This window comes from Chamaea fasciata, unplaced genomic scaffold (genome assembly GCF_029207755.1).
Source record: "Chamaea fasciata isolate MVZ Bird 193981 ecotype frontalis unplaced genomic scaffold, bChaFas1.0.hap1 SCAF_4, whole genome shotgun sequence".
NCBI classification, from domain to species: domain Eukaryota; kingdom Metazoa; phylum Chordata; class Aves; order Passeriformes; family Sylviidae; genus Chamaea; species Chamaea fasciata.
The window spans coordinates 64,565,080-64,576,945 of NW_027094089.1; the positions used below are offsets into that span (position 1 = coordinate 64,565,080).

Sequence of the window (11,866 nt, forward strand, 5' to 3'; positions counted from 1 at the left end):
GCACTCTGCACCTGGGATGTGCAACCCTGGATGTATGGACAGACCAGGGAATGAGAGGCTGGAGAGCAGCACCATGGAAAGGGACCTGGAGGTCTTGGTAGATGTTAAGCTGGATGTCACTCAACAGTGGCCTGGCAACCTGGAGGGCCAACTGTGTCCTGGGGGGCATCAGGCCCAGTATCACCAGCTGGGAAAGGGAGGGGATTGTCCCACTCTGCTTTGGGCTTGGGTGGCCTCACCTTCAGTGCTGGGGGCAGTTTGGGAGACCACAATGTAAAAAAGATCTAAAGCTACTAGAGAGTGTCCAAAGAAGGGACACACAGATGGTGAAGAGCCTTGAGGTGGAGCCATATGAGGAGTGGCTGAGGGCCCTTAGTCTATTCAGCCTGGAGGAGAGTGAGGGGAGACCTCATTGGAGTCTGCAACTTCCTCATTGGAAGGGGAAGATGAGGGGCAGACACTGATTTCTTCTCTGTGATGCCCAGTGGCAGGACCCAGGGGAATGGCCTGAAGTTGTGTCAGGGCAGTTTTAGGTATCAGGTAAAGGTTCTTGGCCCAGAGGGTGTCTGGGCATTGGAACAGGCTCCCCAGGGAAGTGGTCACAGCACCAGCCTGACAGAGTGCAAGAAGCATTTGGACAGTGCTCTCAGGCATATTGTGACTCTTGAGGCGTCCTGTGCAGGACCAGGATTTGGGACTCGATGGTCCTGACGTGTCCCTTTCAATTCAGCTGATTTCTGTGACTCTCTGCAATCAGTACAGAGCGACACTGCCAGACACACGTGAACAGAGCAGCTCTGGCGCTGTCCCCGCAGGTGCCGGGGCCGGGTGCGGCTCCCTTTCCTACGCCCTCCCTCAAGCCACCCCCGCCATTCCCAATCCGGATCGTGGCCACGCACTTGGCTCTTGACGTCACGACAGCGACATGTCGCGAGGTCGCGTGACGCGAGGGGGCGGTGATCTCCCGGCCCCGGGCCCGGCGGACGGCATCTCCATTGGCTGCGCCGGCGGGGCGGTCGCACTCTGATTGGCTGCCGGCATCGCGCGCTGTCGGGCGGGCCGCAGGTGACGGCGGAGCCGGGGCGGAGGTGCGGCAGTGAGGGGAGTGCCCCTGTCCCGCGTTTCCGGCGGATCCCGGGATGGGCTTGACCCTTGGGTGGCGGCCGCTGGCCCTCGGCCTGAGCCTCTGACCCTCGGCCTGAGCCCCTGGCAGCCCCCGGCTGGGCGATGTGCGTGTGTGCGCGCTTCGGTGTCTTCCCCATCCTCCGTTCGGGTTTGGAAGATCCACGCAGTTGTTGGCATCCCTGACTCCGTGCCTTGTTCTGCTGTGTGTCTGTGTGATTAGGCATCTTCACGCAGGAGGGAAGCAAATGGATCCCTTGCCCAATCCCACGCCCCTGGCCTCGAAGCTGCGGAACACGCTGCTTCGTTACCACAGCATCGGAGACGGCGAGTGGCGGGTGGCGAAGAAAACCGTGAGTGCTCTGGCGGCTTCCCGGTTCGTGCTCCACAGGAAGCTGTTGGCCACCGGTGCGGCGGAAAGACCCCGCTGTGCCGTGTCACACGACCGAGAAATACTTGGCCGGACCCTGCAGGACTTTAAACTGACAGGCGCTGTGAAACTATTCCTCTCGAATATCATTAGGATGCGTTTTTCGTGTTCTCAGGCATACTCTGTCATTTCTTCTACCATTTTCAGTGTCTATGTGTATCACAGTATCTATCACAGTATCTGTCTCACGGAAGAATCCTACCTGTGTAGGATTATGGGCTTGACTTGCAACAGAATTTGAGGTACTTAGCATTAATAGTATTGTAAGAGGATCACGTATACTTTCAGCAAAGCAGACACAGCCTGCCGGCCTCTGGAATCTCTTGTCAATAAATAGTTCATCGTACTTCAGTTTTCAAATGTCTTCCTCTTAAGAAACGAGATAATTATCAAGGCTTTCTCTCATACTCTTTCACTTTTCTGTTGTTCTTTAGACTGCACATTATTCTAAATTTCCTTCCATGAAAAGGAATACAGTTCCTGCTTTCTCCAAGCAATGTGCTATCCTCTTCTTTTGAGCTGCCTTGTTTTTGTGAGTTTTTACAAGCTAAAAAGCGTTTGCTCGTGCATCAGGTCTAGGCTGGGTGAATACTTTGTAGTGCTGTCCTCCACAGAAAGTAGAAGTGTAGCAATATGGTAGGACTAGTGTGGTAAATTTCTTTGTCTTCTTGTTACAGTCGTTTGAGTAGGGCTTTTATTCTTCCATCATGAGCAGGCATTGATAGGACAGAGGCAAGTGATCCAAAGGTAACTTGATTATTTTCAAAATTAACATATTCGCTGTCTGGAGAGGGAGGAACAGAGCATCCAAGCCTTTCACTCTTGCAGTACACCTATACCACCTTTGCTCTACTAAATCTTGTCTATTCCTGTATTAGTATTCCTGTGTTATATTAAGTACTACTGTATTCCTTTAAAAAGTTACCTGCATCCTTGTGTTTCAGATTTAATCCCTCCCTTCAGCCTTTCCTTCCTCTCTCCTTTCCTTCCTCCCTCCTTTCTTTCCATTTTGGTATTGTGCCATGTAAAAGACATTCAGAGCTTTACCTACCACAAGGAGATGTGTTCTGCCCCAAAATATCTTAAATGATTCTGGATGTGGTACTCAACAGTACTGTGCTTTAGGACGTTTGGTTCTTTGTGCTTATATAATTTTTTTTGAATCTTATGAAGGTGCCAAAGTGGTGCCATACAGTACTCTTTTCAACAACAAAATTCAGAGATTTTGTACAGAGGTTCCATGTCATAGTTACATAAAAATCAGAAGATGCTGGTTTCTCTATTTTCTTTGCATAACTTTAAAATAAATAGACTACTGCTTGCAAGACTCTTCTCGTCAGGCATCTAGGAGAGAAAGGTAATTAAACTTTCTTGTCTGCACCTGCACCTCCTGCACACTTCTGTGACTTGTGTTACAGGAGTAAACAGCTTCTTGCAAGCAGAAGTAGTGTTGTCTTCCTGTCTGAGTAGCATCCAGCTGTTGCCTTTCCAGTGGCTTTGCCTTTCCCTGCTGATGTTCTGTTATTCCGTGTGTTTTCACAGTAAACTGATTTGGCCTACCAGACCATACGTCTGCACAGACTTCTGGCATTTGACTCTAAAAAAGCCAATTTTTGGATTTTTTTAAAATAATAGAAAGTTACATGTAAAAGATATCTAAAAAATGTGAAGAAAAATGTACAGTGGTGCCCAGGTGAACCATAGCTAATGATAAAGTTGGCTGCTTTTCTTCAAGAAAATTGAATCATTTTCTGGACTTCTTGTAATTGTATGCAAGTGACAGTTAACCTTTTGTGGGTTTGTTTTGTTTTGTTTTGTTTTTTAGAAAGATGCAACTGTGTGGTGTAAACCTTCAGAGGAATTCAGTGGATACCTGTAAGTTTGCCTGCACAAGAGATACATTTTTAATGTTCCACAGATGTGTTCCGTAGAATTTTGAAATAAAGACTTTGAATTCTACAGCCCTCAACTACACAAATCCTCCAGAGGGGAAGCTAAATGGATTACCTATTGTGGCTGTACAATTCCTTTCTGGCTTTTCAGTTTGATGCTTTAACATTGCATGGTGTGTAGAACAACAGTGAAGTCTGTGGAACGCACCACAGGACTCCCATTGGCTGACATGGGCAGCAGCATCTGCTCAGAAATGGTGATCTATAAGGCTCAGAATCAAGCCTGGATTCAGTAGTCCTGAAGGGTCACTGGGAGACAGCTCAGTCAGTCCTTGGACTCTTGCAGTGACTGTGAGACTTCAAAATACAAAGTGTGAGCTTGTGAGAGGGTTGTGTGGGGTTGTTTGTGTGACGTGAAGGCCCTTCCTGTGTGAGTTTCTGTCGCTGTGTTCTGTTGGTATCTGTGGGTTTAGGTAGAAAAATAGTTACTAGAAAACAGCATGCTGAAGAAACAAAAGTCTTGTGAAAAGGTAGTTTTTAAAATTATCTTCAAGACTGACACACTCCACAGGAAATTAAGTCCTGTTGAATCTGCAAGAGCTGAGAGCCCCTGACACCAGGAGTTCCACGGGCCCACTGGCACCAACAAGTTGTGTAGTTAAGCCATTGCCAGAAGGGCAGTGACTTCTGTGTGCAGGTGAAGACCCCACAGTTACTTATACACCTGGAGAACTAGAGGACACACACTTTAAAGAGCTTTCCAGACACCTACCTGGAAGCCACTGACATGTTCACGTGGTCCTCCAGTTCCAAGTGTACGGCTGAGATGGGCTCCATACAGAGGGTTATGGCTGAATATGAGTGTACTGCACAAGTGAAGAGGTGAATCTGTTGCTTGACTATTTGGTATCAGTAGGAATATCTTAATGAAAATAAAGTATTCTGATGGATTCTTCCCCTTCAGGATTTGGAGGCCCAGTAAATCAAGAAAACAAGATCTCTGGTGTCTACTAAAATATCTAATTACAAAAGAATGTTCTGTAATATCATGTACCAGATTATTTTATTTGGTAATCATATGTCGTTAAAGCAGAATGTAGTTTCTCATTCGCTTGGTTCTACTCCTGTGTTATGATCTGCTCTAATCACAGAGAAGTAGAGAGTATTAACTCTCTGTGAATAAAGCAGAATGAACACAGAAACATTTGAATATTTGCCAAAACATAATTAAAACCAAACAAAGCTAGGTATTGATACTGAAAAATTAATACATTTATTTAATGGTTAGAGACAAAGAAAAAGAAAGAAATAGAAAAAGGGAGGTGGATTTGGGGGGACAGGGAGAGTGATAGAGCCAGGTTGAGTAGAAACATATTCCCTGTCTGTGGCTCCCAATGATGTCTCATTGCTCCCCTCAACCTAGTCTTTTTGGTGGTGAGGATCCCCCATTTGAAAGTATGGATTATCCCATGGATTAATGTATGTTTGAGCCCAGGTGCCTCCCCTGAAGGGGGGGGGACAGGTTTGATATTATCCCTTGCATGACTTTGGATCTGTTGCATCATTTTGCATCACATGCAGCTCTGGTGCAGGGTCCAGGGACTCCTTTGGGGGGGCCTTTTTATGGGCCATGATACCCTCTTTGCTGTCCCTCATGTGGAAGTCTCTTAGTTGTGACCTTGCCTGGGTGAAGAGGCCCCACAGCTGAGCTGGCGTGCACAGCAGAGGATGGGCTTTCACTGACTCTGAGCAGAGGCTTTTTCACCACACACCCAAAACATCTTCTCCCCCCGCTTGGTGTGAGGGTCTGTTCCTCACCGAAGATAAACCTGGGGATGTGGCCTCCACCCTGAAGGTGCTGGCCTTAATCCTGTGAAGATGTTTTTCTCCCCCAGCCCAGACCTGAGTCACTTTATTTTATTTCAAATCAAGTAACAGTCCAGGGCCTCATTCAGGAGGCCCATTTAGGGTGCTTCTGTGCAGCTTTTGTTATAGAGTTTTACTGTAATAGGCAAAAGTCCTTCATAAAACTGTTTGAGCCATAAACCATAGCATTTTAGTCTCCAACATCCTGTTACTTCTGCTTTATGAAAAATGTTTTTCCCGTTTTATCCCTGGTCTCCTTGTTACTTTAGGTTTTTTTTTCTCTGGTGAACTCCCTTGGTAGCCCAGCAATAGGAGTAAAATAACAAGCTGTTACAGATGTTAGGGAAATAAACAGGAAATTTTTTTATCTAGGGAAGGAATTTGCCATTTATAAAATATTAACTGTATAAGAAAAGACAAATTTTCTCAGAAGAAAATTTCTTGCAAAGAGGTCTTTTCCTGTACTGTTTTTCTGATGCAATTGTCCACTGACTGTACTTCCTGGTACCAAGGTGTTAATGTAAGTGTACTGTTGAAAACAGTATTGATGGAATATAAAGCATTTCTTACTAAATGTAAACACATTTTTCTAGCTACAAAGCTCAAGGAGTGGTGGAAGACGTTACTAACAGAATAGTGGATCATATTCGCCCTGGACCTTACAGGCTAGACTGGGACAGCCTAATGACTTCAATGGACATCATGGAAACATTTGAAGAGGTGAAGGCTTGTTTAGATTCTTGACGGAACTGTGTATTCATGAATACATGAATTTAACATTCATTAATTTAACATTCACGTAGAGCAGTGCAATTCCTACAGGTATGAACCTTTTTCAGCCTTCTTTTTGCATGCATGAGCAGCATTGTGCATACATGCTCTGTGTGACCACAGATCAGGCTCTCTGGCAGCACAGTCCTGTTCTGAAGCTGAAGTTAATCTTTCCATTAGTGCTAAAAATAAAGGAGTTAGTCACAGTTCTCTTGGACCTGAGAGCTCTGGTAGAGTCTGATAAAATTCACATACAGAGGGCTACAGTGTGATACTGTGTATGCCAAAGCCATTTCATACAGCTTGCTTTCTTCCGTTCCACAACGAACAATAGTAGTAGTCTACACATGTGGAAGCTGCAACCTCCCCCTCTTTCTGAAGGGCTGACTTGTGTAGTATGGCTTTGTGCTGAGACACAAAGTAGTTCATACTGAGGGTCAGGACTTGATAAAAGAAAGGTAGGTTTGATGCTGGTTACAGAACAGCTCATAGCCTTCCTTTGGTTAATGCAGACATTCAGTATTAATTCAAAACCCTCATCTGGACACCTGGCTTGAACGTGGATTGTCTTTTGCTCTATGTCTGAAGGAAAATGTATATGACAAGGTATTTTGTCTGTATAAAATTTATACAGACTCGACTCTATTTTAAGAAAGCCTGTTTTGAAGAATTGTTCACATTCCGTTTTATTTTTCACTTAGTGGATTAAGAGTATTTGATAGAGTATCTTCAAGAGATTCCTCTTGAGATTTGTTCTTGGTTCTTTTAACTTCCCAAGTGCTCCTTGGTGACTTAAGAACCACATCACTGTCAGTTCTCTGGTGTGCCAGAGTTCTCTAGCTTTAGATCTTTAAACCTTTATGGTGCCAGGTATTCTCTGCTCCCACAGCTCCCAGTTGTAGACAACAAGTCTTTATAATTTCCAGCATTTAGACTGAGAATGGCACAGCCATTCAGATCTCACTGAGTTTGCAGCGTAGTTGATAGAGGTTGTGACCTTTGTGAAAAATGTTAGCTTCCTGTGAGCATTAAGTTTCCCTGTATTCATTATACTAAGATATATTTCTTTTCTTGCCCTTATTATTCTGTCACTCAACAAGAACTGCTGTGTGATGCGCTATACAACTGCTGGCCAGCTCTGGAACATCATAGCACCAAGGGAGTTTGTTGATTTCTCTTACACTACAAACTATGAAGATGGGCTTCTAACATGTGGTAAGCCACCACCTGCCTCTGCTAAATTCTTATTTTGCAACAGTTGCTTGGCTTAAGATTTGATTCAGATTCAGTAGTAGTAAATATTCCAAAAATGGTCTAAGATGGTCTTCAACAAATAAATTCAAGGGGTTTTAACAAATTTAAAGGGGTTTTAACATTTAACAGATTTAAAGATGTGTAGAAGCTACTGGTTTACCCATGACCCATTCCTTTGTGACAGGTTTCGTTTATGCCAGCTGTGAGGCAGGAGTGTTAGAGACAAGTTGAGTCCTCCAGTTCAGGTCTTAAAGCAAACTGGGATGAGTTACAACTTGCTTCTAGTAAATGGGAGGAATGTCCTCTTAACATTTGAATTTTTGCTTATCATGCTCTCCTGTCTGTTGCAGCGTTTAGATTAATAGCAAATTCCATGCATGGAAATACCTAGAAACTTGTAGTGTGTCTGTCACTACTACTAAATTCCCCAACCAGAAGCTTATATATTTCAAATTTACTGCACATTAACTTTTTTATGATCTCTCTGGAATTAATTTCCCTTTTTGTTTGTTTTATTTTCCTTTGTAGGTATAAGCCTGGACTATGGAGAGGTGAGACCAAACTTTGTCCGTGGATTCAATCACCCTTGTGGTTGGTTCTGCATCCCTCTCAAGGACTCTCCTGGCCACAGTCTTTTGACGGGCTACATCCAGACTGAGCTGCGAGGGATGCTACCACAGTCTGCAGTAGACACTGCCATGTCTACTACCCTGGCCAATTTCTACTCGGACCTCAAAAAGGCACTCAAAACGTAGACAAACAGTGACTTAAAAGCTGGTGCAGTCTTTGCAATCAGGTTATGTTGTTTAGCTTAGCATAGGTTACCTACTAAAATGAGGTGAGTAACATTTCCTGAATGACACCCGAACCTTTGTGTTGAGAATCCAAACAACTTCTGTAACTGCTTTTTGGTGTGACCATTGGCATACATTCCCACTGCACAGTTTGAAATGCTTTTTGCTGCTCAGCACTCTGGAGCTTTGTGAGGAATAGCTTGAATCTCTAAATCCCCAGTTTCCTCAGTCAAAAGCACAAGATGTGTGTGTGGGCTTGAAAAATGCAGCTCAGCTCTCCAGCCGTTTTGGGAGCCAGGTGCTCAGGATTTTGATGTTGCAGGTTGCTGTACAGGCAGCATCTCATGGAAGATGTAATTTTGTAATATATATATATTTATATTTACCTAGTTTTTTTGAGTTTGTTCAGCCGCGTCTGTAATTTGTTTTTAAAATCTGCTTTATGATATAGAGATTATATGGCTAAGTTGTTAAATGAGAAATGTTTACTAAGAAATCTCTTCGTACTTCAGAGCAAAAATAAGTGTTCATTATTGGCATTTCTTTGATGTTGTAACTGTAACTTATTCACTATTGTTTTTAACAGTCTCAGTGCATAAAGAAATGCCCTTAGAGCTGATCCAAAGCTCATTTAGGTCATCAGGAATCTTTCCATAGGTTTTTTTTGTGGGCTTTTAATCACACAATTGTCAAAATAGGAAACCTTCAGTGGATCTTCAGTGATACCCTGTACTTCTAAGGAGTTTTTTACTTAAATTTGCATGTAATAGTGTGTGTGGGGATTTTATTTGGTTGGATTTTTGGAAAGTTCTCTTTCTGTGTATATTTCTTTAACTGCAAACCCTAGAATTACAAAAGCAACAGAAAGAGCCACTTATTTGCTTCGGTGTTGCTGTAGCCACAGTGGCACAGACTTGCCAATATTATGGTCCTGTGGAGTGTTCTGTGGTACTGCCCCTAGACTGATCTTTGCAATAAATTAACATCTTAAAACCTGAGCAACTGAAGGCCAAAGCTCATGCTGCAGAATTTCTTAGATCTGCTGAAGGATACACGGTCTTCTTTTAAGATGCAAATTTCAAGGATATTCAGCAGTCTAGTGATTCTGACAGATACATAACAGGAGCATTTAAAAAATAAATCCCTCCTTCCTAGGAACATGAATTCTCTTTAAAATCTGATGTTAAGCTTTTAATGTTGGTATGTGTCATTTGCGCAGGTGACATTGTAGTTATTCGCATGCTTTGCCAGTGCTCACAGTGGCAAATTTAACTTTGTAGAAGTTAGGGCAAGTATCTTAGATCCCTGATACTGTGGAGCCAATTGTATACAATCCAGGGACAAGTAATGGACTCTCAGAAAAACAAAAATTCAGATGAAAGTCGCCTGCAATACTGGCTTTTTTGACATTGGCCACTGTAGCTGAACTCTGAATAGCGAGGACTTTCCCTTCTCATTGCTCAGTCAGAGAGGTAGCAAAAGCATAATACCCAAATATAGTGGGAGTTTTTTCAGCCTTCTTCATGTTTAAGGTATTTAGTACTGTTTAAAACAGTTGAAAACAATGCATCAAACAGCCTTTGGTGTCTTCGTGGGCAGAAAATGTTAACTCCTTGTTAGGTTCTGTGTATTCTGAATTTCTCTTTAAACCCCTCACTTAGTCTTCCCAATTTTTTTCTACCTTCCTTGTGTCTGCCAAAGTACTGCAAGCTCACGAGGTGATCATCTACCACCATGGACACAAGGAATTGCTGCCAGAATCCTCTCCTTTCTAGTACTGGTACAGAGGCAATCTGGCAGTGCTGCTCTGTGGGATGAATGATGACATGATTGTAGAGGAAACTCTTTGAAGTGTAGCCTATTTTTTCTTCCCAGTTAAAAAGATTACATATACAGTGAATCTGCATATTTGTGTCTTCTCTTTATAGAGCTGCTGGGAGTGACTAATGGAGGGGTTGTGATACAGATATACATGGGGAAAAATACTGCCTCTCTATGTAAAAAGTCCAGTTTAAATCTGCACAGAGGCACTTCATTGCTGGAGAAATGGGTCAGATGGAGCACAAGACACTTACGGGGGGAATGTTTGCACACCACCAGGCACTGCAGAAGTTATTGTTCGAAACACCCATTTTAGGGGCTCTGACACATATACAGTATCTATCCTTGCTTAGTATCCAGTGAAATGGCTTTTTCTGCTTTCAGTAAAAACAAGTTGGTAAAGCACAGAGCAGCTGAAGAAAGAAGAACTTGAGCTAAAATAAGAAAATTGCTAGTGTATTTTTGTATAGTGATACTTCTAATATAAATTTCAGCTATAGACTAATACAGAACTAGGAGAAAGATGTCCAGTTTCAAATGTATTTATTGAACCTGAAATTTACATTATTTATATATAGCATAGATGGAGAGGGAAGGACTGTTATTTAATCAGAGTACATCTGAACCAAGAAAGCCACAATATCAAAGCCTCTTCTCCCACTGTTGCATTCTTTTTCTCCTGAGTTAGTGGACAATCCAAGTGGAGCCAAGAGCGTTAAAACAGGAAAGCAGTGGCAAGGACAAAGTGCAGGAATCCATGTTTTGCTTATGCAGAAGAAATGGGAGACAAAGTAAATGCTTAGTATAGATTTTTGTCACTTAGGAATATAGTTGTCCAGAAGTGACTTTTGAACAAATTGCCCAAGAATAGCAGAGATCTGGTTTTGCTAGACAACTAGCACGTATATAGACACATCAAAATTATTCTTATGTGGCTAATATTTTTTTTAAAGACTTACTTTTTTAGAGGTTTGGGCAATGTGACACTTCACTCTTTGGCACTTCAACTAGGTGCTTTGTACGTGTGTGGGAAAGGTGACTGGAGATAAGACAGTTTTCATGTTTGGGTTCTGTTCCTCATTTATAACCTCCAGCATTAGGTTTTGTAGGTATGCCTGTAGATGTGTAGAAGATGCAGAGATGGAGTTAAGCTCAGTTTAGAGGCAGTCAAAGTACTCTATCACAGCTGGCTGGGAGGTGGACCAAAACTTCAGAGAGATGCTCTGTGCACAGGCCCTGATCTCAAATTCAATGAATTTATAAATGGGAAACATGATGAACTTATAAAACACAGAGCACATAATTCCTCCAGTAATCATAAGTAACTAGAACAGTTTGGTGTGACCTGGTGGTTCAACCTAGGTGGTTCACTGCTGCAAAAATAGCCCTAATTCTAGTGAAACCAGTCAACTTATGCCTGTGTATGGAAAGTCAAAGTCTGTTTTAACAGTGGGTTTAACTTACTGTGTTCAGAATTTAGGTGATTGTATTTGTATTTTGAGTGCAACTGCAGAATAAATTGAAATAACGGATTCCAACAGGCTCATGATGTAGCTTCTTCAATACTTGTGCAGCCTTTGTGCGTATGTAGCATTTTTGGGGAGTTATGTCTGATGATGCAGTTAATCTTTAACTGCATGGTGATCTCTAATGATGCCAGTTTGTCTCCTTAAATTTGAAAGCCGTAAAACCTGCCTGCACTTAGAAACTTGATTTAGACTGAGGAAAATGCCCAATTGGAATGTCTTGAAAGCTGTACAAATAAGATTTTCTCAAGGCTTCAGTTCTAAAAATGTATATACAGGAGTTTTTTTATGATGACCCCATGACTTTTTTAGAAGAACTTTATTGTTTTGGCTTAGTATTATTTACTTTTTTGTATGTTTAAGAAGTGACCTATTAACCATAAACATTAA

General features: G+C 42.6%; 1 protein-coding gene across 1 annotated transcript; it reads left to right on the plus strand.

The window, feature by feature from the left end:
* The first annotated feature begins 1,132 nt into the window (after positions 1-1,132).
* STARD4 (StAR related lipid transfer domain containing 4) lies at positions 1,133-11,498 on the plus strand. Its single transcript, XM_066181831.1, has 6 exons — positions 1,133-1,229; positions 1,346-1,475; positions 3,378-3,427; positions 5,904-6,030; positions 7,182-7,296; positions 7,864-11,498. Coding segments are annotated over exons 1-6 (651 nt in total). The 5' UTR covers positions 1,133-1,227; the 3' UTR covers positions 8,091-11,498.
* The last annotated feature ends 368 nt before the right edge of the window (positions 11,499-11,866 follow it).